Raw genomic sequence first — 27,987 nt, forward strand, 5'->3', positions numbered from 1 at the left:
TTGTAGCAATAACTTGAAAAGACAGTATTTAATCGGGTTGATATTTTTCCCTTACAGGCTTTTATATGCATGTAAGAATCGCTACTGTCATGCGTTTGAACAACCCGTCCGTGTGTTTACAGTATATTCATCATAATAATCTATTTCTACCTAATACATAGTGTAAAAATAAAAATACTTCAAAAATAATTATGCCATTTCACTTCATGAAATTTGCTCTTTTAAAATGAGCATAAAATGATTAAATTATACCCTCTTAACAACTCTATCCAAAGCCCAAAAACCCATGGCTTAGAACAAGGTATTAATTAGAACAGTCTTCAAAGTTTAAATCATTAGCTTATACTTCTTGAACTATGAAAAGCTTGTGGCAAAGACAAGTTCTTCATTTATCTGTGCATAGGAACACTTCTAAAAACCAAAAGGTGAAGAAAAATTGCTAAGCGGTTTTTTTGAGAACATTTGTTTTAATATTGGAATGTCCTAGAATGCTGAGGTTGATTGAAGTCATATAGGGCTCGGCTGGTCTGTGTCCAATGCTGGATCTTGTTGGAGGGATCCTATGTAAGCCATGAAGCTGTTGTTCTGGTGGCCCCAGTCGTAGTAGTCTGGAGAGAAACTTAAAAAGAAAACAGAAGAATTAGTGACTGGCAGGCTGATTCTGCAGATAACTGGTTAGTGAACGTGGGCAAAATGCAAACAGGTCGATGTAGTTCTCACATTGAAGTGCAAAAATAAAATAAAACCCAAACCAGACCTCAGCCTCCTGCGCCCGTGTACAAGGGACCCTAGAATCACTCAGTGCTGCCTTTCCACTTCAGCTTTCCCCCTTTCCTTCGCCTCACCCCCTGGAGCGTATGCAACAATTGGAGCTAGACAATTTACACTAGTCTTGCGCAGTGTGTGCAAGTTCCTCCTCAATCAATTTCTATTACAGGAAGCAAGCAATTCCCTCTTGCATCATACCTGCCCTGTGGTGCAATATTCCATGCTAGATCGTCATCGCTATCGTATCTGCGAGGGTTGTCAAAGAAATAAGATCTGGGACTGAAGCCATGGCTTGGGACCATTCCTGCGTTGGCCTGAGGGAAAGGAAACTTTAGTCAGTACTTGTAACAGATAGATAAATTGCTTGGTGCCTGACTTCTACAAGAAGTCACTGCAGACTTACCTCCTAGCTTCCAAAATAAACCAGTCAGTGTTACATTTCCTGTAGACAACAGAAATCTTTCTGCAGTTTCTGTTTTTCTCCACCAAAGTAGTGACAATCTACTGATCTTAATAGCTTTTCCTTTTCCTTCCTTCTAGCTAACAGATAAGACCTATTTCTGAAGCCACCCTGCACTATGCATTTAACCTGTCTGCTGAATTCCTGTCCACCCTCGACACTGCGCTTTTAGCCAGCTGACTTGAAGTGAGCAGTAGGGAAGCAGATGAGGAGCTGAAGGATATGAAACACCCACAGAGATTTGGTTTTACCTCCCACATTTGTAACCGTCCCTCCTGGTGTGTTACTTCGCTTGCCTCAGGAACTCATCATGCTGAACCTTGGCACCCTGCTCAGTGAAACCACAGCTGAAAAGCCCCTTAGGACCTCTCTGAGCAATTTCAGTATCTACACTACAGCGCTGTGAGGGTCAAATCCCAAGGAAAGGTCCTTTGATAAAACAGGGAAAGGGGTGTACATCTAACTCTTTAATTTACAAAGTATTTTGCTTTTATTTCCCTATGAATCAAAACAGAAAACATACAAGACTCAAAAGGTCAGTTTGATTCGGGAAACAGTGCAGAGGGACATCTAGGACCCAGCTCAGCCTCTTCCACTGATCCACTGCTTCCATCCTCAGGGAACAATGTTCCCTGCACCTGTGGATAACACAGGATGACATCTTCTCCTTGGTCTTAAGCAGGAGAGCAGTTTAATCTTCCCCTGTTTTTCAGATGTTAAATGACTTTGACAAAGACGAACTAAAAATAGGTCCGTCTCTGTCATCTCTCCATTTCCAACATTTGTCTGGCTGAAGGTACAGCAAGGCAAAGGACCATGCACTACAGTTACCCTGTGTCAGCACCAAAGCAGACAGACGGTTTGTTCCAGGCTACAATCGTCTGTAGAGGGGAGCTTCACATTTGAACAGCGCTGAACACAGGCTGCCTCTACTCAAACTTTTTGTTTCTGAAACCCTGAATGAAATGTAAAACCAAAGAATAACTATTTATTGAGATTGTTCTTTATTAAAGAACATTTTGGATTTTTACTAAATCAGAGTTGTCGTTAAGATTTTTAAACTAAAATAGGGTTTGCTTTAATTCTAACCCTTTGCTTTCTGGCCAAATTTCTACCACTGGACCATTTGATACCTAACTGCGGTAACAGTTAACCTACGGAACGCATTAGACTGAAGTCCTGCGGCCCTTGGTCTCCCTCTTGTGGCTTACTTGCACTGAAGTTCCGTTTTGTCTTGCTACAGAGTCTCTCCATTTTTTGTTTCTTTCTAACATTGTTGCTTCCAGCTTTCTTCCTACCATGATATTGCTTAGCATAAACATTTGTCTTGTGTGGAAAAAAAAAATCCATAGATGACCTATCCACTATGACAGATAATGTCTACTCTAAAAAAGGTACCCATAAAAAGAAGTGATATCACCAATTGGCTCTTCTGAACTGTATCTTTATGAAGTTGGAGATTTACGGCTTTCTGCAAATCACAATGCAAAAATAGAATGTTATATGTGTACTGCAGTGCTCTAACTTGTGAGAGAATAGAGCCTGGTTGACTCCATTTGAGCTCTCATTTGAGTAGGATTCCACGTCTGGATGCAATCAGCTTTTTGAAGGGAGAAATTAGACAACATCCCTTGTTTTCCTTCCCTTGTGAATCTTTTCCACACTACCCAAACTTGACCACCAGGTCTAGCCTTGCTAAACTCACTTTAAACAAAACGAGATCTCTCTGTGGTCTCTTAGACAAGCAGCACCACTGGACTGTACTTTAAAACATTTATTTTCTTCTCTTTGCAGTTGTCCTGGCTAATTCCTAAGCAGGGGTGAGGCTGAGATTTTTTTTTTGTGACATGGGGTTCCATAGGGTTTCTTAACGTGAAGTCAGGTATCATAGGTGAACAATAAGAAGGACTTTAAGGAGGTGGGGATTTGTTACTTCCTTGTTCAGCTTGGCTTTATCATTGTCTCTGAAACCTGCATGTGAGAATAAAAAACATCACCTTCTCTAAAAAGTTATTCTATTAATTGCTTTTCTTACTTGTGAATTTACCATTCACATCCTTCTTGGGGAATATTTGCTTTGCTTTGGTGTGGCCTAGAAAAAGAGACATTATCTCAGTAATCCTAGTGCAGGGCTGATGTTCCCCATGTGCCTGTCAACCACATATCCTATGCTAACCCAGAGATGTTGCCTACAGCTATAAATATATGCTTGTCCATCCATTCATTACCTAGATATTAATGATACTTATAGGGAATTTTCCTTACAGCTCACATCTTGATCTCTGCTCTGCTGAAACAGCAAACAAAAATGTCAGCAAGTGCTTACTATGGCTATTGATCTTTGAGATGGAAATAATTCAGTGGGTACAGGGCTGAAAGAGTTCAAGCTATTATTTCATACATGCTGTTGAACAGTTAACACACAACCATTTTCATCACTATGTGACAAAAGATCCCAATTTTGGATAACAAACTCCCCTTTCCACTAAGTCCAGTAAGTACTGTATTAATGCAATGGGAAGATATCCCTAAACTCAAGAAAGTCCCTGAGTTTTAAAGTAAACTGTCTGAGAAACACCTTGTCTTCCTTCTGGGTAAATATGATGAGTTTCTCTCATGAGGACTTAGTATAAAGAAGCGGGAAATTTGCATTGCTTTTATTCTGCCAAGGATACATTGCAAAAGAGAAGCCAAAACATAAAGAAGAAAATCTCCCTCAGAAGCTGAATCCTCCAGACCTGCCTGGACATTACACTAACAAATACACACACTGATTCCACTTACTAGATCTTTTGTAGGGTTTCGGACACGGAAGAAATACACAACCAAGGAAGTAGGCAAGAGCTCCCAGACGAAAAGGATCACACCAAACACTATGTAACCTGCGTCTCCCAGCTGACATTTCAGATCTGCCTGTTGAGAAGAGAAAAATGTTTAAAAATAAGGATGGTAGCTCAATTAAAAGGTGCAGGAAGCAACATGTCTTCTTATGAAGACCTATATTTAAGTGGCTGAGATGCTTGATAACATGGCCAGAAATTCCATCCAGTAACGCCAGATCAACCTGGCTAATGATTAAAAGCATACTAGAAAAAAAAAAAAAATCAATACTCTGTCTTGTTGGGCACATGACTTCCCTTTTACCTTATAGAACAGAAGAGAATCATAGAAGAGTTTGGGTTCAAAGGGACCTTTAAAGGTCATCTAGTCCAATCCCCCTGCAAGGACCAGGGACATCTCCAACCAGATCAGGTTGCTCAGAGCCTCATCCAACCTGGCCTTGAATGTTTCCAGGGATGGGGCATCCACCACCTCTCTGGGCAACCTGGGACAGTGCTCCACCACCCTGGCTGTAAAAAAAAAATTCCTTATGTCAAATCTACCTCCCTCTATTTTAAAACCTTTCTTCCTCCCTCCTTCTCCTGTCTTTCCTTCAGCAAAATCAAAGTTTAATGCAGGGGTCTTCCCAGTCTAAGAGCTTGGCAAGCAACTATTTGACCAAGTGATCCAATTTAGGCAATGAGAAACTAGTTTTCCAGTCCTTTTCCAGCTGGGAATAATATGTGAAGGAACAGTCAATGCCCAGGTCTTCCAGGGCATTGCTGATAATCTGCCTTTTAAACATTAAGATTTGGATCCCTTCAAATTGGTGCACATTGTTAGCTTGAATAACCACGCTGTTACTCTAGCATTAGGTTTGAACTCCTCTTTAGATTTCCCCTCCACCATTCACCACAGCTGCAGACGGCAAATCCTGTCCTTCCATATGTTTTGTACAGAAAAGGGTCATGTTTCTGACAGGTCACCTGAGGCAGTACCACAGTACAAACATTGGGCTGTACTTTTAAAAAGAAGTCTTAATTCTAGTACCAAATTGAGTACGTCCTCCTTAGTTCCACAGCCTTTACATACGGCTCAATTTATTTACCCCAAAATCCAGGCAACCCTAACGTCACAATTCAGATCAGATGTCCAAAAATCAGTAGCAGTGCCCTAAGGCCTAAAGCGTTCGAGCGAGCCCCCTATGAACAGAGGTTTTGCGTCCAGGGAAGAAACAGGACCAAAATTCTGGACCTAAAGTTCCAGCACCTGTTACTCCAGACTGTAGGAGTCAGCACAAGACGTGCCCCCTGCAAGGGGTCAGCAGCAGCAACACTCCAGGCCCCAACGACGGGAGGGAAAACGCTCGATTCAGGAGATCAATCACAACCTAGTGCCCTTCTGCCTAAACCTGCGTGTTCCAATTACACCGAGTGGCACTGCCTAGCCGCACTCCTCCGCACTGCAGCAGGGTTGATGAGTGGTCCCTTGACAGATCCTACTCAACTCACTCCTAATGAGGTCCTTTGGGCAATCCTACCTTACTGTTTACCTACTTCTTATTTACAGCTTTATCTACTACTCAAAAGAAAACTCTTAATGGCTCCAGGTTTGCTTGGCTACCCTGGTGATACAAGGGTATTCCCAGCCTCCTCGCGCGGCTGGGAACACTGCTTTGGGTCTGCAGGTGCTGGCTGAGAGGGTGGGGAGATGTCATGTGTCTGGGATTTTGAGGTGGAACAAAATGTACTCATGGTCCAGACCCAGGCCCATGCCTTGACAGAGCTTGAAAACTACTGGGACCTAACTACATGCTTCAAAGCAGAGAAAGGAGCTGGATGCCCAAATTTCATAATATTCAGTGAAGAATCTCCTGCTACTTCCTTTAGCATTTTCATCACTGTTAGTTTTCAATCTGAATCGTCACTTGCAATTAAAGGTTGGGAAGAATCATAGTGTTATCCTCAAACTACAGGAGGTAGCACGCCAGTGACAGAATTCAGGTAAATAACTCCACAGCCCTGCATGGCAATGGGAGATTTGATTATGACTTCAGAACTGGGCATTTCAGTGGAATCAAGTACCATTTTTCTGCTTCTCCAAGTACAGTACATTCTTTCTAATGGACAAAACACCTATCTTTTTAATAAAAGGATTTTTTTTGGACAATAAAATCACGGTAAATTACAGATTGATTTAAAAAAAATATTTGGCTAGTGGTTACTTCTTTCTTTTAGCACTTTTTTTTTTTCTCCTTATACTGAAATTACAAGACATTTATATTCCTGGAGCAAAACAATCTTAGTGCATTGGATAAAAGAAAAAAATAATAGGATTTTAATATGTTAGTTCCTCTTGTCATAAGATTTAGGAAATCAGCCATCACATACAGAATGAATTTTTCTCATTAGCAAATACTTTCATACTTGCCTGATCTGATACGTTGTACCAATCATAATCAAAAGAATTGACTTTCTTGGTTTGGGAAAATGATAAGATGAACAAGTTGTAACAGGCTCGTGAGGTATAAAGTAGTATAACAGTCACTCCTATACTCGTCACCTGACAGACAGATGAGCCCTGGAAGAGATTTAAACAGAGGTTATTATTCATAAGGGTGGCTGAGAAGAACATTCCTTTGCATGGATTTGAGGGTTGCCATGCTCCTTTGCTTAATGTGAATGACTTCTTCCTTCTTTGATCAGTATATCCTATATTCTGGACATTCCTGTATTTTATCAGCGCAGGGGTTTCCAGGCAATGGTAGCAGTTCCAGCCCTTACCAAGATGGGCTGTTACTGATTCCTACAACGCATTGTACAAGCGCGATTTTCAGAGCAATGAAAACATCTGGTATCACATGGAGCAAAAGAATTCAGCTTTCAGCTGTGCATTAGCCACAAAGCACCCTGTCTCAGATGCTGCCTAGCCAGCATGATGCAACCCTGCATCTTTTTACAACTGCTTACTGTGCACCTAGTTCCTCAGTACAGAGCAGATTGCAACAGTCAGCAGTTAAAGACAGCACAGACAGGAACAGAACACCCTGCCTCACCTAATGTCAACACAGAGGAGACAAAGTGAAAGCACCAGAGTGACCACGGCAGGGCAGTCTGTGAGTGGCAGCTTGGGCACAAAGGGAGGAATGAGACTGAAAAGTGTGAAATCAGAACAGTTCCTAAGCCCCAGAGAGTAAAACGGGCAGAGCAGGGGAGAGAGCCTAATCCAGTGTGAGGAACAAGTGAGACACCTGACCACTGTGTCAGGTGGGGAGGGTCCCTGTGGGGGACCAAGACTCCAGCACTGGAGTTGTTGCAGCAGCAAGAAAGAAGGGAATCCAGCAGCCATGGCTACAGGGATCAGCGTGACTCTGATCACAGAGGCAGGCAGATGTACAAAAATGGGACTGGCTTAGAAGGAAAAAGCTCAAAGCAAATTCTGTGCAGTTGGCTCTGGAACAGTGCTTTGCATAGCCAAAGGAGGAATGATGGGCTAAAGCTCTGTGCGCTTTCAGGGAAGCAAAATACTTTGCAGTCATTTGCTTCATGAGCCCTGCCCTCTTCCTCTCCTGGCAGAGACTCACATCACAAGGATGGGCTTCTCTCATCTGTGTGAGAGAGAGAGGCCAAGAAGAAAGTTGTTCCTCCCCTCACTGGGAGTAGACGGGAATGTCTGCACCCTATTCCCTGCGCTCACACACTCTGCTTCCAGGTCTGCAGCCAAGGAGCAGAGGTCCAAAGCACTGCGGCAGGTAGAGCAGAGACATAACAGAATGGTTACTTAAGTACTTGATTCAGGGAACAGTCAGGAATATTACAAAATCCTCAGTGCAGTCAACCTCTCTGACTGACTTCCTGCTTAGAACACACCAGAACTACGACTGCCCGCAGAGCTATAACCTGCAGCCATGTCAGGAGTGAGCCAACAGCCTGCGGCTATACGGGAATGGAAGCCAGGTGTACAGCAGGCAGTGGTGAAAGCTGTGGCAAGACCAGCGAGCAGGAAACGCCACAAAGGGGAAATGTTTGCTAGGCACTTCTCTATTCTCCTGCGGTACTAGCAAGTCAGTGATGCTGTCATGGAAACTAAGGGTGAGAAGTTGCTGACTGGCCCATGTATCCCAGCTCAGTGGCATTTACAGGCTGGGGATAGCAGAAGTGAAGAGCAGAATGGGGTCAGTATTTCCCTATATAGGTTTCCCTACATAGCTCTCATTCTTTAATAGTTAGGAGTTAAATATGCTAGAGAGTTAACAAACTTCAATCCCATCAAATACAAAAAAGGGGGTAGAAGTGTCCTGGTTTTACTGGCCAGTCAAATATACTTAGTGCCTTGGGGAAGGGAGAGTGCAAAAGTAAAAGTAAAGCCAGAGGGATCCTTTTTCAGTCACAGGCCCCTACAGAAAAGAGGAGGAGCCCCGAGTCTGTAGCATGTCCCACTGCACAATGCTTCTGGCCAGCACAGAACTGGCCCAAGCTGGCACCTAAGGGCAGGGCTGTGCACCTCTTTGGTGCTGTTGTAGGCTTGGTGCAGAGAAACTGGCCAGTGCCCTACGCCAGGTCACGGAGGTGAACGCGTTTTCACGTGTGGTCAGGAGATGAGCGTCAGCAGATGGGAGATGCAAATAAAAGGCTGCCAGTAGCAGTGCCTATCTGCATGCTCCGCAGAGCACGCGTTACATCCAACGCTACTTCTATCATATCACTGCGGAGAATGGATTTTTCTTCTTTAGCTAGTTTTTTTCAGCACAACAGTAGCAGATTAAAGCAGGATGTTTTTTCACTGCCAGCTCCAGCCATCTGTATCCCTAAGTATGTGCAGCCAAATCCTACTGGAAGTCCCCAGAGGAACTCCCATTTCAGATCAGCAGAAACGAGCAAAGCGCTCTTTAGTTCTCATTTCCACATTCAAACTTTCATCAGCCGAGTGTCCTGTCCTTTCCTGTCTGCAATAACGTTAGAGTTTGTTTGTTTTTTGTGAAACAGCTTGAAGTAAAGAAGATCAAATTTCCTGCAGGAGGAGGAAACGGAACAAAGTAATCTCCCAAAGCCTCCCTTAGGTTAACACTGCTTTGTTACAGAGATTTATGCTTCTGTGATTTGCAGCAGTAGAAAAACTTTTCTTACTAGTAAAAATAATCCATCACCCATGCCCTTTGGTCAGCAAGTGACAGGCTTGAAAGAAACAAAACAAACTAAGCTGTGTTTTTAAATCTTCTATTCAGCCCTGAACTTTCAGTTGTTGTGCAGTATGGCCAGATTTGATTAAACAGGAAAAGTACGCCTTTCATCTCATTAAGTACATGGAAAAAGGAATTTTATTATAAGATCTTCTAAATAATAATTATAAGATCTTCTAAATAATAGCTGAAACTTACATTTTTGAAAGGTTTTTTTTTTGTGTCAATGTGCTACTGGTTAAATTAATAATTTATTTCAAGATTTAACTATCTACTGCAAATGCAAAGACTTTTGAAAGCCCTGTTTCATTATTTATAAACACGAAACACCTTCACTAATTTTATAACAAACACTGCAGGCTTACGTGATGCCACCCAGCGCTTTGAACACTGAATGTGTCCAAAGCTGTAAACCTAACAATATTTCTTTAAAAAACATTTTGTAGAGTAATATGAGAGACACGTTTTTTCCCCCTTCTCCTCGCTTGGCTGAATTTATAATGCATTAAGTCTTTTAAAACACATTATCTATAGGACAGTATGCAAACATATAAAGGGAGATTCATATTCCTCTAGCATGCTGCTACCTTAAACATTTAACTTAATCAGTCAATAATTTGACAAGCTGGAGGATCCCAAAGTACAGACCACTTCCATGTAGCAGTACTGAAATGAAGTGGTCTTCAGATGGGGATCTGAAAAAGCAGTATCTGCTTGAAAAACAGCTGTTAGAAACTCCAGCCAATAAGTTCTGTAAACTGCCTCAAACATACACTTTTTGGGTCAGTGGTGTTAGCCAAAAGCACCCTTACTGCACATAGTATTCAATTCATATATTGAGCAGGATGGCCAGCCAAGCACAAGCTGTGAAGTTTAAGGCCTCCAGCTCCAAGGGGATTTAAATAGCCGTGTAGCTTTGCCTTGCACTGTCTTTGTCTCTCAGAAGGTGCTTGAAAAGAACTGAAAATGTACCTTACCTTGGACTCCAAGTAAATGTTGGCTAAAGACATCTTGGAAATCTTATACAGGCAGATGGAGAGTGAAACAGCGCACAGCACAAACAACGTGTCATTAATTGCCACCCGGACAGAGACAATGATTTTTCTCTCTGAATTCTGTGTCCTCACCAATACTGCACATGTTAAGTTCACCAAGAGGAAGAGGAGACTTATGAAAAGAGAAGCCAGGTAGAGGGGCAACCTGGGAGAGTGAGGAGAAAACAGTTTTAGCGACATTGTTCAGCAAGTGTCAGTCATGAGATGGAACTTGCACTCTGAGCAATGAAAGCTGCATGTGTTGGGCTGCCACAGCGGACAGAGTGACCAGCTGCCCAAGCCCAAATCAAAGTGCTCCAGATTGCTGGAGAGATTAACTTAGCTTATTTCAAACCTGGTTTTACAGTTACACAATAAGCTGTGAGTAAAGAAACTAATGTCTGGCAGCAAAACATGGAAGTTGTTTGCAGCATAGTTCTTAAAAACTACTTAAAATACACATGTACTTTCTTAGAGTGTGCACTTCATTAGCAGCATAAACCCTCCGACTACTCACTGACAGGAGAAACCTTGCAAAAGTTTGAGTCGCCTGGAATGGACTGGTTTTGATCCTGGTTTTACTACATCACCACTGTCATGAGAAGCATCGCTGACTGCTGATGTCTGCTGTCAGATTTCATACTAAATTAGGGAAGTGTCTTAACAGTAGGAAAAATCTCCGAGTTATTGGTTCCACAGCATCTTTCTCTGTCCATTTTCCTAAATAACTTAGTCATGGGCAACCTCTTGAAAGAAACATGAAGAAATTTAAATATGCATATTGATTCTGGGTTGGCATTTTGCCACCTACACAAGGCAAAAGGTTTGTTTGCACAACCACAGGAACAGAGCTGGAACAGAAATGTGACAGACCAGAAGCTGGACTGGTTTTTTCCATCTGTTTTTTCCCACCTGCCCAACCCTGATACCTGCAATATAAGTATACCACATATTCAAGGAAAGCTGCTTCTAATTCCTCTTTACTGCTACACACAGTTGTGGAGCTTTTCACTTAAAAAAAAAAAAAAAAGGAAAAAAAAAAAGATGTTTCCATTTCAGGTGTTTGCTTACTTCATTACCATTGCTGACCAGGGCAATTACTGATAAGGGTCATAATTCACAGTCACTGAACAAGAGATTTTGGCCACAGCTTTTCATGCCTGCTGGGAACTTTGAATTTGGCTGACAACAAACAGCCAGACCATCTCTGAGGAACCAAATTCTGATTGTGTAAAAATATTTTACCCGATGGTGATCTTTTTCTTTCACACATTCATATCCTTTTGAGATAGCATCAACCCAGTAACAAAGCTGAAGCATAGCTGGCTTCTTTTCAGAGGGCAAGAAAGAAAGGTGTATGCCTTTGAGACTTTCAGAATGTGTAACAGAGAGAACTGAAAGTCTAAAAGTCCCTGCTTGTGAATCAGTGCCCTTCTTTCCAGCCATATCTGGCAGAGAGCAAGGATGCTGTCTTTTCCTTGCCAGTTACGGAAATTCCCTCTCAAGGGGAAGATTGTACTCATTCTTAAACTTCTAGGGCAGGGCTCTGTTTTCTGGATAAGCAGCTAGAAGTAGTTTCTTTAACCTCACAGCCTAATGCTGGAAGCACTGCAGTCCTGAAGTTCCTCTCTCACATAGCTTCCTCTGGAGAGTGCCGTTCCTAGTTGTAGTGGTGGTACATTTACAGCTTTTATTAATACCTTAAAAGTCTTTAAGTGATGGTCATGTGTCTTCCTTTCCTTCCCTTCCCAAAGCCTATTTAGTAGCCTCATCTCTGCTCCTCCATTGTAGTACAGGTAAAATATTCTTATGGAGTTCAGGCTTATAAGGAAAGGTATGCTCTTAGATGCTGCCTGCTTGCGGGACAGTAGGGATACGCTCTCTTTTTGCTCAGCTTAGTCAAACGGACCCTCTGCTTCAGCGCAGCCTGCATGCCCTTGATGCTGGCTTGCAACCAGCAAGGCTTAGAGGCCTCCAGGCCAGGCTCCTCCTTGATGGAGTTTATAAAAAAAAAAAAAAAAAAAAGCCCTGTTATGCTCTCATGCCCACACACTCCAGTACGTGCCAGGGTGAGCTGTCATGGCCAGTCAGTTGTGCATCTCTTCACATAATGATCTTCCATCCCCTTTATTAACATGATGTGGCTAGGGAAACGGCTGCTTGTTTTGACAATAGGAGCGTTGTTGCTGATCTTCTGAATAAGCACTGATGGAGACGCAGGCTGTGTCTCTCAGGGTGGTTTTAGGGTCTCTACAGCCGCAGAAAGCATTCCTAACTCACTCAAAGGCAGAACCTACCCTTACAGCTCAACTACAAGGGCACCTATAAGGCACGAATAAGCATAGGGGTTTTTTTTTTTAGAAAATAGAAAGGCAAGGCAGAAGAAGTGCTTCCAGATTGTATCAGTGACTGTTCAAAAGCTTGTTGTGCCTAATCCCCATTTTGGGGCTAGTCCCTTAAAAGGAGCTGTGTGTAATCCGACTTGGCTGGCAAAAGCACGTGCTAGGGCGTTCTGTTCTTTCTGTGTCAGGCTGGATACACCCTTAAGTTTTTATTTGCACTTAAAATTAAACTGCAGATGAATGCAGTGAGTTTTGCCTTGTTTAATAGGAAAATCTGTTTGAAACTACTGCATTTCCTCAGAAACCATACAGCATCTGAGGCTTGCATGTAAGAAGGCATGCACACACAGCACAGCAAGCCTCATCCAAACCCAGTGACTGTAAGAAATCCCCAAGCCCAGGGAGACGTGCGGAAGGACTGTTTAAATAGGAAGCTGGGCTGGCACAGGCTTTGCTATGAGCTCTTCTGCCACAGTGACTAACATCATGAAGGCTGTGTTGAGTAAAGTTTGCTTAAGATTATGGCTCTCATAGGATTTTATCAATTTTTTCAGTATTTGACATGATTATGATTTCTGAGACCTGTGCTGATACATAGACCACAGTCCTACCTTTCAATTGCCCTGTTTATGTTGCCATTATCTCTTGCAGAAATGCCAATAGCAGGCAATAAGGTCTGACACTTATTAAAGAAAATAGGGGGAAAAAATAAAAACGTGAACGTTCAGCAATGAAGAAAAATAAAATTCAGTAAGTGCAGACTCTAGACCCTGTTTGTTGGCCATCCATCTTTATCATCCATTATCACATTTCCATCAGGATTTGAGTAACCTCATCTAATGAAAGATATCCCTGCTCATGGGACAGGGGTTGAACTTTAAAGGTCCCTTCCAACCCAAACCACTCCGTGATTCTATGACCTTTCACTAGCCTGTTACAATTCAGGACCTCAGCTGTGGCTGTGCATGCACTGACACCACTTCAATTGCCCTGTATAAGAAAGGAAACAAGGTCAGCTTTATGTGGCTCTTACACAGGCAAAGCACTTTCATGCTAAGGGTTCTAGATATTAAAACCAAATACTACTGAAGTCCTTTACCAACAGAGCTAAATAAGAGAGAAAAGGCTAGACCAGGTCCAAAAGTGATCTGTGTTAGGAATGCAGGGTGGACACGGAGCTGTTGCGGGGAGAGTAGTCTGTGCATGAGTAAATCCAGTCACAATATGTAAGTGTTTAAGAACGGAAATGCTCCAAGAGCTACATCAGCAGGGTGCTGATGTAGTCGCTTCATAGGCACTGATTAAGTATCACAAACTCCCTTTGCTTGAAGACATTCTCAAGCAGTTTTCAGGAATAAAGCCTTTCCACAAACATCAGTAACAGATGAGGTTCAAAGCTTCTACCTCTCACCTCTAAAGCCAGCCAGGAACATGTTCACAGACCTACCCTGACCTGCAGCCCAGGCTTTGTGCAAAGCCATCCTCTTTGTTCCTCTTGCCTATGCGTACCATTAGGGGCAGGCACACTTGCACTGGGGACTGGCTGGGAACCTGGCTGGTGTGTGCTGTGCTTGTCTGCCAGCCCATGCTCCTGAACTTCCTTCCCACAGAAACCAGAGTGCAAAGGGGGGATAAATTTATTTGTACGCCACAGTGTTTAACAGGGAGCATCCAGCTCTTGCCCCTTGTGGTTTGGGATGTGGCCAAGTTATGCACACAGACCCACTAACTTAAAAGCATTCCTGAGGCCACCAAAATAGAATGCAGCCTCTCTGTTCCCATCCTGGCAATTTCTGCATCGCTGTAGTTCAACATGGAGTCCACATCCCTCAGTCAGCCATCACACTCTCTGTGTCCTGTACTCTCACCAGCCCAAGCACAGCCCACCCCAAGCCTGCTCTCATTGTACTGCTACTCTACCAAACATGGTTTCTGAAGCACTTGCTCCAGATGATTGCCTCTCCAGCTGTACCAAAATCCAACCAGATAACAAACTTTCCAGGGCATGGACAATGTTAATATTTGACCTGTTGATACAGTACTGTGTTCTCCTGAACAGTCAGCAAATAATAGATTTCCTTTTCAAATTACTCTGCTTTCCTATCCTGATTTCAGATGGTAATTTTTTTTTCTTTAGAATGGAGACAATCTCTCTTCCCTTATCATAGAATCATAGAATCATAGAATGGTTAGAGTTGGAAGGGACCTTCAAAGGTCATCTAGTCCAACCCCCCTGCAAGGACCAGGGACATCCCCGACCAGATCAGGTTGCTCAGAGCCTCATCCAGCCTGGCCTTGAACGTTTCCAGGGATGGGGCTTCCACCACCTCTCTGGGCAACCTGTTCCAGCGTTCTACAACCCTCAGTGTAAAAAATTTTTCCCTAATATTCAATCTAAATCTACCCCCCTCTATTTTAAAACCATTACCCCTCGTCCTATCACAACAGGCCCTACCGAACAGCCTCTCCCCATCTTTCTTGTAGGTGCCCTTGAGGTACTGGAAGACCGCTATCAGGTCTCCCCGGAGCCTCCTCTTCTCCAGGCTGAACAGCCCCAACTCTCTCAGCCTGTCCTCATGAGAGGTGCTCCAGCCCTTTTATCATCTTTGTGGCCCTCCTCTGGACCTTCTCCAATTGGTCCATGTCCTTCTTGTGTTGGGGGGCTCCAGAACTGGACACAGTACTCCAGGTGGGGTCTCACCAGGGCAGAGTAGAGGGGCAGAATCACCTCCCTCGACCTGCTGGCCACGCTCCTCTTGATGCAGCCCAGGATGCGGTTGGCCTTCTGGGCCACAAGAGCACATTGCTGGCTCATGTTGAGCTTCTCGTCCACCAGCACTCCCAAGTCCTTCTCCTCAGGGCTGCTCTCGATCCATTCTCGGCCCAGCCTCTATTTGTGCCTGGGATTGCCACGACCCAGGTGCAGGACCTTGCACTTTCCCTCTGACTGAGGCTTTCAGGCATTGCCACAATAAACGTTAATTGCTCAGCTTTCTGGACATTACTGCCCTTTGGGGAGCTTTCAAGAAGTTCCTGACAATCCCTCCTCAACAAGATCCCAAACAAATCTCTCCACCTAAATGCAAAGCTACCATATCCTCAGCTCTATGGAGTCAGGGGAGATTATTCGAGCTCCAAAACATATCATCAAGTTGAATCTATTCTCTCTACCTCTTTTCCTTCACAACTCTTCTCTCATCTCTCTCATCTCTCATCTTCCCAAAACTTTTGAGTCTGACCTCATGGATTAATACATACCCAGTCCCCCATGACAATAAATACATCACTCTGCTACCTTTACCAAAGCACTGGATCTGAATTCACCTAGCAATACAACTGTTAAGAACCTGTAAAAAAATCACCAGGGTGAGTGTTTTCTGCTTGCATTTGAAATATTTGCCTTTGAAATATGTGAATGTCTAAAAATGGTGCTTGTATTGGGAAATGACACAGACTTCAAAATGTCACAGGAAGAAGCTGGCCTCAGAACTACCACCGTAAAACATTGGTACATAAATATGAATAGCTGAGATAGGAGCACCACATTATCAAAGACACAGTGTTTCTCAAAGAGCATGGCTACTCTTCTTTACCACATTGAATGTTTGCATAGTTCTTACCTGTATTTCAGTAGCTCTGGGGAATATTTTGACTTAGCTTTGAAAATCACCTGCAAACCAGAAAAATATTGCATCAAACATAGGATACGTGGAAGTAAAGAAAGAGGCTGTGATCCAGAGGAATCCTGTCTCACGGGTCACAAGAAATGTAATGATAGGTTTCATTACAGAACAGATTTGCATTTATTGGTTATCCATGGCAGGCAAGCTCTAAGTAAAGTATTAAAACTGCTCAGCAGGTGATCATTATGTACTTGTATACAAATTGTCTACACTACTATGTTCACTTACTTTGGCTTGAGAATATGGTCCTTTGTACCGGTATTCACAAGAGGACCAATGCCAGTATAACCACAGAGGCAAGTAATTATTAGGCTCTTAGATGACCTAACAGTACATTTCTCTCATGTGGACCAGCTCATACCGGCATATTGGGTCAGATGCTCTATTCACATGAAGAGTCTGGCATAGTATCCTGGCCTAAAATTGGATAAAGATGTTTGTATCCATGTTTCATTGCCAAAAGGATGCCATCAAGAATCAAACTCATTGTCACTCTGATGCATATTTGGCTTCTGCTGACTGTCCGTTTACTATACAACACCACGTATTTTTACAGAGACATAGCTCATGTCCAGCAGTTACCTTGCTGTGACAGAAAAGACAAGATACTGACATATTTCTGCAATGTAGCTAGGTAATATCAGTCACCAGGTGTTTAACCACCATCAGAAATTACACAAAAATACACTAACATATTTTATATCTTCTTTATTAAACAAATGTCAGGGAAGCATCACTGCTTTTTCACAAGCTAACATAGTTTCCAAACACACTCAATTTACAAATATTTATTTAAACCAACATCAAAGCATGCTGATTACTAGTATAACAAAAAAAAACCCCACGCTATATGACTTATTCTGGGTTGTTTCCTAGCTGTTTTCTCCTCAAGTTATCCTGCCTTATCCATTTCACTTGGTTTTGCAGGCCCTTTAGTACAACTTGCATAATGTTTGCTCTGATTATCATGCTTTCCCAAGGAAACAGGACTTACATGATCACTATTTATGTGTAGGCATGTGTCTGCCTGTCAACCTGTTTATCTGTCCCCCAGTTAATCTTAAAATACTCCAGTCAGTCAGAGAACTGATGGAAAATACTTGAAGCATCAAAGACATGATCCTTTATCACCATCCCAAAAATTAATGACCCAAGAGAAATAAGGAACCCTGTAAATGCCTCTGATACACGACCTCTCTGAGGAGAATCCTGCATAATGATCCTAGACATCACCAAATACGAGAGACTCTGCATAGGCAAGTGCTGTAAGAAATGCCTCAGTTATGGAAACAGCTCAGAGTCAAGCATGAGACTCAGATCTGGAGAAAATCAGGCTTCACTTGTTCCAGCACTCCTGGAACAACTTGTCATTTAACTCCTATTCACCACAAACAGCTGCCTTGACATGGAAATTATTTTTGTGATGCATGAGCCTGCTTAGCACTAGCTGAACCAGCAGAGAACACTGAGCTTTTCAGCAGGCCCTAGAAAAATAACAGCTGTGAATAAAATTGAAAAGTTGGAGAAAAAACTCTAAAAATATTCTGTAACCACTGTCACTGTTTTTAACTAGTTAACATCTCTGGCAGTATCCCTTACAGAAGATTTTCATTACTGATTCCCCAAACTCCTGGATCATGAATTCTCACAGGGGTTCAGGAGGTTTTCTGTTGTTTTACTTACTTGCTACTGAAAGGAGAGGTACAAGAGGCTTGCAAATGTTCTGCATTTCCCTGGTGCACAGAGAGGGGCTGTCAGTTTTTAGAGGAGATGTCGTAGTTCAGCCCTGATCAGGACCAGACTATGCAGTCTCTCTCCCGCTCCCCCCACCCTCCGAGAGAACAGGGGGAGATGATATAAGAAAAACGGCTCAAGGTTTGAGATACGGACGGGGAGAAATCCTTAAAGTTACCGTCACGGGCAAAACAGACTCGACTTGGGGAAAACTATTCATTTATTTTCTAAAATTAGCAGGAGAATGAGACAGGGAACAAGATAACCTCCCCCCACCCCTCCCTCTTCCCGGGCTTAACATTATCTCTACTACCTTCCCCTCCCGAGCGGCACGGGGGGGGAAAAGGGAATGGGGGTCGCGGTCAGTTCATCACGCGTTGTTTTACGCCACTGTATCATCGTCAGGGGAAGAACTCCTCGCATTCCTCCTCTGCTCCAGTGTGGGGTCCCTCCCACGGGCCACAGTCCTCCGTGAAACTGCTCCGGCGTGGGTCATCTCTTCCACGGGGTGCAGTCCCTCTAGAACAGCTGTCCCAGCGGGCCCTCCACGGGCCACAGCCTCCTTCAGGCCTCCACCTGCTCTGGCGTGGGGTCCTCCACGAGCTGCAGGTGGATCTCTGCCCCTCCGTGGACCTCCATGGGCTGCAGGGGGACAACCCGCTCCACCATGGTCTTCACCACGAGTTGCAGAGGAATCTTGGCCAGGAGCCATATTACTCCTCCCCCTCCTTCTTCACTGACCTTGGCGTCTGCAGCCGTTCCTCACAACAGGCTGGCAGACGCCTCTCAGGATCATTTTTACATCTTATTCACTTCTCATCTCCTCTCCACTTCTTGCAGCCGGGCCGGGCCGAGTTGGGCCCAGTCGGCTGCCCGGCGGGAGGCCAGAGGGTGAGGCCTGCAAGGCCCATGAGGCTCGCGCCTGCCCCTCTCTGCCCCCCGCTCAGCTGCTTCACATCTTCTCTTCCCTTTTTCCTGTTTTCCCCTACTTAAATACGTTATCGCAGAGGCGTTATCACGGGACATTCTGCTACCAATTGGCTCGGCCTTGGCCAGCAGCGGGTCCGCCCTAGGCCCGGCCGAGTCCACTGAACAAAGGGGAGCAACTTCTAGCAGTTTCCTACAGAAGATACCACCTTAGGCCCCCCCTCACTAACAAAACCAGAACAGGAGATAAGGATTCAAAACACTTTCGTAAACTTTTTGTACAAGACTCGTTGCCTACCCTGCTTGTTCTGGAAGACACCATGGGCAAGCAGCAGGGAACAGATTCCTGACCTCAATGAAACTAAACAAGAAAAACTTGTCTCTAGGGCCAATCCACAGTCCTCACTTACTTACTTACTACTACTACTCACTACTACTGTGCTTACTCACACATATTATACCGTTAATTGTGACAGCCTTCAGGAGTAGCATTGAACAAAAGTGTTCAGAACGCGTGCAAAGAACTGCACAAGACAAGGAATTTGCAGTGGGCAATGAGTTGTGCTGGGTCTGCAGAACCTAGAAAATTCACAAGTTCCTGAATACTATTTCCTGTGGTTCCCCAAAAATTATCCACTCATCCCTGTAATATCACAGAGCAGTCCTATCACATAAACCAGTCCAAGGCTGCCCTACACAGCAAAGGCTCTGTGGATAACTTTGCTGAAACCAAACACAATGTTCCTGCTGCAGATCCAACAGGATCTCCAGATGTGAGATCACCAAAACAGCTGTTACTGTGATTTGACATTTGGTGGACCTGTCCTAGATGATAAATGCTTCTGAATTTTATTAGAGGAAAATGTCCATTAAGAAAGCAAATGAACACTGCATAGCAAATGGATGCTACAGAGAACGAAAGCTACAGTATAAGGCACGGACACTTACAAATTCACTGCTAGACAGAAAGACAGGCGACCAAGTTCTGCCACCTTTGCTTAAGCACTGATGGGGCCTTATTTCATGAGCAGCCTTGCTGGAAGCAACGCGATTGTCACAGAATAAAGGGCTATTCAGTGGGAGTAAGGATGTCAGAAGCTGATCTCAATATACCTTACATGCGTGGGTGCAGCTTTTTGCTTTTCACAGTCATTTAGCTCAAGAGACGTGTTGCTCAATGGCCCCTCCCTGCAGCAGTGTTGAGAAAGCTTCCAGTCAATATCTGAGTCATCTAAGCAAGTCTTCCAGCAAACCAGAGCAAACCAGGCTATTCCTAAGAATAGACTAAACAGCAAGCAGAAGGCAGACTTTTTAAAAAAGACCTTTCAGAGAGCCGCAAGATGAGCAGCAACACAGAAAACTCAGTGAAATTTCTTGCTAATTTTCTAATGTCTAGAGGGTTACTTTTTCTTCTTAAAAATGTTTCCCCTTTCGCTTGTTCTTTAAAGGAGAAATATCCTGTTTTGACTCCTTGTTTTTGCTGAAGGACTGGAAACCTCAAATGAGATTCTCACACTCCCTCCTCCACTCCCCTGAGATGTATGTCTGGCTTATAAAACTGCAGCAGTATAAAAGGACTCCAAAAAGCCCTTCATACAGCCAGGGAAAATTCCTGTTGCAGGAACTGATGTAAACAGCTGACCTTAAAGACACTTTACTGGGCCCTGTAAGTATCAATGAAACAGGTGTCAAAGCCAAGTCACATATTCCCAGAGGAAAAGAAAAAGAAAATCTCACTGGAGCAATTTTCAGTCCACGGTCTGATTTAGCTGAACTGACGTGACTGCTGGCACAAACCTCCAGTGCACCTCTAGGGCTAGCTGATTAATTCACTTTTACAGGAGTGGCAGCCCAGCTTACCAAAAAGCCTCAGGTATGTGCTAAGTGCTTGCATATGTCTCAAGCTGGCCCTCTGCACAGGAATGAAGTTCAGCTTTATTTACCAGTTCTCATTTCAAAAACTCTGTAAGGAGCATAGCATGTACTTTTCCTTCCCAGTTCCTTTCAGTACAATCCCTCTCTTTCTGTGTCACACTCCATGCAAACTTCTCTTTGCACCCTGAAAATATGCCACAACCTTATGCAGTCCCAGGGTCCCTCACCATCAGCATGTACACTGTTCCTCTGCTGTGTATCTTCCAATCCCAGGCCCACCTTTCCCGTTCTCTCCTTCTCTCACGGTCATTCTTTCCTTTGGAACAGGTTCCCCAAAACATGCAAGTTTTCCCTCTACTCTCTAAACTCTACACGGTTTGTAAGGTCTACAGACATGGGCAACATGACTCTCTACCGTACTCAGCCTTGGTAAAAATAGTCCCGAAAGGACAGGGACCATTGTGGGGCTGGCAGCTACAGTAAGCTTGCATGTGTAGCTTTCTTATCAAATTATTTTCTAAGTCAAATGACCTCATTCTTCATGTCAGATGCTGACAGCCAGCCAGTCTGCAGTTGCAATTTATCTCCTCTAGATCCAATACTGAGGGCAATGTTTTCCAGCAAACATATTTGCTGATGCTTTACCATCCATAGAGTCCTATGTAGTTCTATGTACATCTAAAGCATGCTTGGTATTAATAACAAGCTTTATAAAATATAGTGTGTTAATTTCTACTAAAAGGTAAATATTTATCCTAAATAAAAAACCCTCTCAGTTCTCTCACTGCTGGTATTACTTTTGAAATGCTATCCCCAGTAATTAGAGAATGAGAAGTTCTCTTCATTTTCTTCCCAGAGGTAACACGTACCCCAGTTCCACTGAGATACATGTAACGTCTCAGAAAGCCTTGTGCTGGCTTTACCCCACCCTTCCAGGCACTTTCAGCATGGCCAGCCCCTCTCTAAACTGTCTTACTCTGCACAATTTCTCTTCATTTGAAAGTCCCTGATTTTATCAGCCCTGCCCGGGAGGCAAGGTAAGCTTCTTAATTTGGATGCCAGAGAAAAGGGAGGATGGTTAGGGAGGAGGAAAGAGAGGTAAATCTGCCTACCAGCCCTTCTCCACCCATATAGCCTCACACTTTTTTAGCTCAGCACCACGTTCCGTAGGTTCTGGAGAAGTTCCCAACCTGCTGATTAAACCTACAGCCCACTAAATGGTTTGCTGTGCCTGGCCACAAGGCTTGGGATTTCCAGCAACCCCTACGGCTCACGGTCTTTGGCCCTGACCTTGTTTTTTGAGTCTGTAACCCTCCATGCTAGCCTCCCTCCTGCTTCATTTGTGTTCTGTTCCCCAGGGAAATGTAAAGTCTGAAGCAGGACAAAGTGAAGCAAGCCCTTCTCTGCCCCCCTCTCACATACACCAAAAAAGGCAACTTCTTATTTTATTTCCCTGAGCCTCTTTACATTTTTGCTCACAGTACTGACTGTAAAGCCTGAAAACTCATCTCAGGTTCCCCTTGTCAGGGGCAGGGAAAATTTGGCTAGGCAGGACATAAAGAAAAGAGTGCCTGAGTCCTGGGATCCTTGCTGTCTGGAGTCAGTCAAAGTGGAAAATACATTATTTGCTGATTTACAGTCTTAGCTTCATCAAGCAGCAAAATAAACCCGTGGGAGCTGCAGGTGTGAGCCAAACATATATATATAGGCTTTTTGGTCTCTGTAGGTGGAAACACACACTTCGGCTCCCTATCTGATGGATCCGGATCAGGGAGCTGCTCTGACTTGGTACAATGCAGTTATTTGTTAATGTTGGGCTACTGTTTTATGAAAGTGCCACTGGATCTCATCTGCACTTGAGATTTAATTTAATGATTTATAAGTAGACAGTGGCTTATCCTGAGAGAGTCGGTCACCTTATTTTTTTTTCCTTTAGAAGAGAATGAATACAGACACAGGATTAATAAATTCTAATAAATTTAGCACTCTCATTAGAAATCATACATATTTTCTGCAGTATGTTTTTTTCTGAGAGGAGCTAGTATTGTATAAGTCCTATCTGCAGCAGCCTTATCTTCTATTCTGCCACAAGTAGGGCATGAAGACCACAGCGCAAGACCCCAAATTTGGCTCTTAATCTAAAGATCACTCAGGAGTTGTTCTGACTCAAAACAATTTTGATTGTAACTTCTCTTTCATTCACTGGTCTCCGACTTTAGCTACCTGCCCCAACACATTTACAGCTCCTCCTGCTGTATCTGCTGATGGCAATGCTCAAGTCTGGGAACAACCTCTGCTGTGCTGACGCCATCATGGCTTACTTGTCTTGCTACATATAAAATACAGTCTAGATTTGCATCCTCATTGCTTTGGGATACCTATTAAAAAGAGAATAGTTGTGGCTAACTTTCTGTCAAGTTCAAAGGTGCTTATTATTCTGAAAAATGCCCTCCGGCACTTGCCAAATGAGTTTTTTTTGTTTGGCCAGGAGGATTTGCAGTGTTTTTGGAATCACTTTGTCTTCTCACATCTACGTCTAGAAGTTTTTTTTTTTTCTAACAGTGCCACTTGTCTGGGTGCCGTACAGCAGAAAATAAACACCTGCAAAATCCAGAGATCCATGAGGTCTCTTCTGATCCCTTGTCTCTATACTGCACATAGACCACTTCTTTCGCTCTAGCTAAGTGACCGTTGAATAGCACGGTTTTCATGCAATGAGACACAGCTGCAGACCCTTCTTGCCTTCCTTCTAGAGAAAAAAAAAAGGATAAAAGTAGTTTCTGAACAGGTCTGTGAGGTTATAAGCCATTACTGAAAACAAAATTCTCTCTCCCCACCCCTTCCACACTAGTTCTTGCTTGCCTACTGTGGAAAGCACGATGCACATTAAATCTACAGTCTCAAGAAGATGCTGAATTTCAAGCCAAACCACCTCTTAATGGTTAGAAGTAAAGAACTAATAACAGTGAATTAAAAATATGTGCACCTATTCTGTGTCTCACATTATATTCCTACAATGGCTGGGCTTGTATTTCTTAAGGCTTTCTTTCGGCTGGGGAGATATTTGAGACAAGATTTCACTGGGAGCAACCAGCTCTAAAGCAAACAACAATACTAATAACACGTCTTTCCGCAGTGGCCCACGATCTAAAGATTATGATGCACATCACAAACTCTGAAAGTCCCTTGCAAATATTGTTTCAAAAGCCTCACAACAGCTCTTCAAGACAGGTAACTATTACACTTTTTTTAAAGAAGGGCTCAGAGGAAGATCATGAAGACTCACAGTGACAAAGCAGAAAAGGTCTCAAAGGCAGAACCAATAGCCTTTGCATGTTTTCTGTTTCCAGCCACTGACTTGTACTTCCTGAATGATATCAGACAGCAATGCCAAAAATAAGTTTAAAAAGACATATGTGCACATTCTGTAGGCTCTCTTTTTAGATCTTCCTTAGACAAAATGAATCACTTACCCGCAATGCTAAGCTGCCCCAAGTGCTGGCACATGGAGCGCAGACTGCTGTGCCCTCTCTGTGCTCGTGCCAGCCTCGGCTGCTCTTGGCCAAGAGCGAGGATGCTGCGTTTTGCTGCCAGATTTCCACAGCAGCCCTACGTGTGTGTCTGAGGGAAGAATCTGACCTAGGGCTATGACTTAGTCCCAGCCACTCTCATGGGGACAGAGTATGTGATGATGGACGTTTGCCCCTGGGGAACTGCACCATTATCAAATGGCTCTCACAATAGCTGTGGGATGAAACGTAGGTCACAACATGCCTGAGCTGGATTGGAGTAGCATGTAGATGAAAGGTGCCTGTAATCCCTTAATATATCTCAAGTCCCAGGGAGTGGAGCGGGGTGAGTTAGCAGGTGTTTCAGACACTGAATCCAGAAAAGTAAACCTAAGCACAAAACTGTGTATGTGGTTCTAAGCACTCAATACCCTCTACAGCTCAAGTGATCCTCTTACAGCTGTCATGCTTACCACTGCTGCTTTTTCAGCTCTGGGACGGCAGCTCTCAGAAGCAGCCTGATCTCTCTAGCCAGGCTGTTCAGAATTCACTGGCCTGTAATCACTACAAAGCACTGTTAAACACTTTAGGCACTACAGAAGCATCCAGACCCAGGCACCAAGCTGGTTCCAACTGGGGCACACAGCAACACTCAAAGCATCCTGAGCACTGCCGGAGGTGCTCCAGGACCAGCTGGTGCTCTCCTGGCCAACTACCCCTGCACTGGGAAAGTGGACTTTGACAAGGGTCATCTCAGTGCAGACTTGGCTTCCTGCTTCAGGTCCATAGTGGGACTGAGGAGGTGGATAATCCAGTCCCTGCCCTCCCGCAAACTTCCTGTGAGATCTTAGGCAAGCCCAGCAGCCTTTCTTTGCCTCGGCATGCCAGTATCCCATCCTGTAGCCCAGTGCCAAGATACCCAAGTTCACCATAAATACTTCCAAGCAAGTCTAACTGCAGCAACCTGGAGCGCTGTACAGCCCAACTCATCTGGCTTCTTAGCTGTCCTTAGCACAGATACACTCTCAAGACCTCTTTCTGAAATGGAGATACTATTTCCTTTACCCCACTATACAGCTAATTTACCTTTACATCACAGCATCCTTGAAATAGAGGGTGCATCTTTGTACAGCACTTAGCACTCACCAGCACTTAGTCTGGAGTCACTGCTTTTTGTAATACGGATCATTATAGGAATTTGGGTCCACAGTAGGAACTGATCAACAGACTAGAAATCTCACTCAGAAACATGTTAGCCACCTTATGAAAAACTGGGGTGGGAGGTTGCCAGCAAAATTAGAAAATTAGAAATTACAATTCTGACTGCACACAGAGATCAGGTCTGCTAAGCCTAAGGTTTATGAAGTCTACAACAATAATAAAGAATAATAATAGAACAGCATTTTGAATGTCCACCTTTCAAGCTCTCCTATATATCTTTACCCCCAACTTTTAAATTAAATGACACCCATTTAATAGACAGTAGATATATTATTTGCCATTCCTGAAATGATCACTTCAGGCTCTAGTTTCATTGTAACACTGATCACTTGCACATAGACCAAAAGTTAAAATTCACAACTAAATAACTGAAATCTGCTTTTTGCATTACCAAGGTACATTAGGAAATTACATTTTTCTTACTAAATAATGCTTTACCATTCTGTCAGATTTAATCAACCAAATATCTGTTGCTTACCTGTGTGAAGTAAAGATTCATCAGGGTCAGGGTGAAAAACTGGAGGCAGACTGGGAAGCAATAGAGAAGCCAGAAGATGAAGGGGCTGAGAGAATTTGCTGTGACAAAGTCTTTGAAGTAAAATGAAAACAGCACAGTCCTAAGAGAGGCCCAAAACAGGCACAGAAACAGAAAGACAGTTTGGTAACTGAACCTCTTGTGCCTGTAGTGAAGGACCAGCCAGAGCTGAACGTAGATGAACACAAAAAGCAGTGAATAAAAAACAGTATATACAATGGTCAGGCCCAGCTTCACATACGGAGGGACAGCTGGCGTCAGGGTCGGCGGAAGGGTGTCATTTTTCAGTGGGTCCCACTCGGGGGCCTCCATTTGATATCAGGAATCGTCAGAATTATTTATTAATTTTGGCTGCCGCTGTTGCCTCCTCCTCCTTCTCCTTTCATCTTCCTACAGCATAGGAATCAAGAAAATGAAAGAAAACAAGCTGCACTTCCTCTTTGGCAGCTCACTGTGGGCTGGTAGCACATGATCACAATTCAGAATGATTCATTAGGACTGCCTTTGTCAGCAATTGGCAGGGAACAGCTCAGAAAGCTGCCCTTCCCTGATGTTTGTGCACAAATCCTTACCATCCTTAAGAAACAAAGAAATTCACCAGCCCCTGAACGGTTTACTGCTGTTTTTTTTCCTAAGGAAAATAATCTGGATTTTAAATTAGTTAAGTAATGTTCTATTTTCTACAAGAAGCAGGTACCTGACATTTTCCCAGTGGCTGCTACATCATATCTTTGTAAGATTTTTTGTCTTGTTTCCCATTTAGCACGTGTTTATTTAGCTGCATTTCGTTAGGAATAATTTTAAGCACCTTAAATGATATTCAAACCCCTGTAATAAGCTGTAACAGTTCAGCTCTGCATTACAGAAACCTTTGTGTTTACAAAGAAATACACGATTTGCACAGCAAATCTAACACATTCGGCATGTTCTTTTTCCTTCTAACATAAGACATTTCATTAGAATGGGAGAAAAGGCACATCAAGGCTTCCAAACGTAGTGTATACAGGAACTAATAAAACCCCCTAAATACCCAAATTCACCAAAGCGTACATGCAGCTACAGGTTCTTTTCTTCTTGGTTGTTGCCTGTTTGTGCCATCACTGTGGCAACAGCTGACCATACACACCTTCTCGCAAGTGTGCAAGATGTGCCCTTGGGATTCAGTCTATAAATTAACAGACACTACGGCAGGCTGCTGGGTTTGATTCACTGGGGTGAGAAGTGAGAACTGAAACTGAGTGGTTTAGACATTTGTAGCGTGGTGGAAATGCTTCATACATCTTTAAGTCACGTATAGCATCATATACCACCAAATAACAAGGTTTTTCAAAAATACCTTGGTTATGGCTGGAGGACTGCCATGTTTTGTTCTATCGTATATAGCAAGCTGATTATGAGAAGTGCTTGTTACCTGGAATAATCCCCAGGGAGGACCCCACATGTCTGGTAAGCAGTAAAAAAAGATTCCTTTAGTGAAAGAGTCCATGTAGTGAACTAACGCAGTGTTCAGGGTATGCAGATACTGACACTGAGATTGAGTGCTAACTGAAATAATGATTTCCATTATTAAAGCCACACCCCAAGAGGAGTTCAGAACGATTCTTTTGTTGAAAAAACAATTATTATAATTGTGCTTATTAATATAAATACAGCATATGTATGTTTGGATAGTTCTTTAAAAAGATCTCTAAGTGAAGTCCATCCTGCCCTAAAAATACCCACACTGAACAGTTAAAGCTATGTTCTAAAATCCATGTTTAGTTACTGAAACATAAACAGTTTGATTTTAAAGGTGCTAAACAAACTCAGCTGCCTTTGACTGGAAAGGGATCTGCGGGTTCTCAGTGCTTCTGTAAATCAGGTCACTTCTATTAAGGTGTCTACATATGATTTGAAGACC

The 27,987-nt window shown here is 43.4% G+C and overlaps 1 protein-coding gene across 1 annotated transcript; it reads right to left on the reverse strand.

Moving 5' to 3' along the window:
• Nucleotides 1-26,510, reverse strand: GPR137B (G protein-coupled receptor 137B). Its single transcript, XM_086744318.1, has 7 exons — nucleotides 26,031-26,510; nucleotides 16,224-16,273; nucleotides 10,205-10,427; nucleotides 6,475-6,628; nucleotides 4,013-4,137; nucleotides 967-1,082; nucleotides 1-619 (listed from the first exon to the last, which is right to left on the reverse strand). The coding sequence occupies exons 1-7, from the start codon at nucleotides 26,397-26,399 to the stop codon at nucleotides 508-510; spliced, it is 1,149 nt and encodes a 382-aa protein (XP_086600444.1). The 5' UTR covers nucleotides 26,400-26,510; the 3' UTR covers nucleotides 1-507.
• Between the last annotated feature and the right edge of the window lie 1,477 nt (nucleotides 26,511-27,987).

Source organism: Chlamydotis macqueenii, chromosome 3, assembly GCF_036417535.1.
Source record: "Chlamydotis macqueenii isolate bChlMac1 chromosome 3, bChlMac1.mat, whole genome shotgun sequence".
In the NCBI taxonomy this organism is placed as follows: Eukaryota; Metazoa; Chordata; class Aves; order Otidiformes; family Otididae; genus Chlamydotis; species Chlamydotis macqueenii.

Bases quoted from the DNA above. Each gene is read 5' to 3' on its own strand.
- GPR137B (XM_086744318.1), bottom strand. From the start codon at position 26,399: ATGGAGGCCCCCGAGTGGGACCCACTGAAAAATGACACCCTTCCGCCG. The intron at 10,428-16,223 runs GTAAGAACTATG...TCACTCTCCCAG, and splicing joins CCAGAGCTACTGAAATACAG to GTTGCCCCTCTACCTGGCTT. The intron at 6,629-10,204 runs GTAAGGTACATT...AATCTCTTCCAG, and splicing joins ACATTTACTTGGAGTCCAAG to GGCTCATCTGTCTGTCAGGT.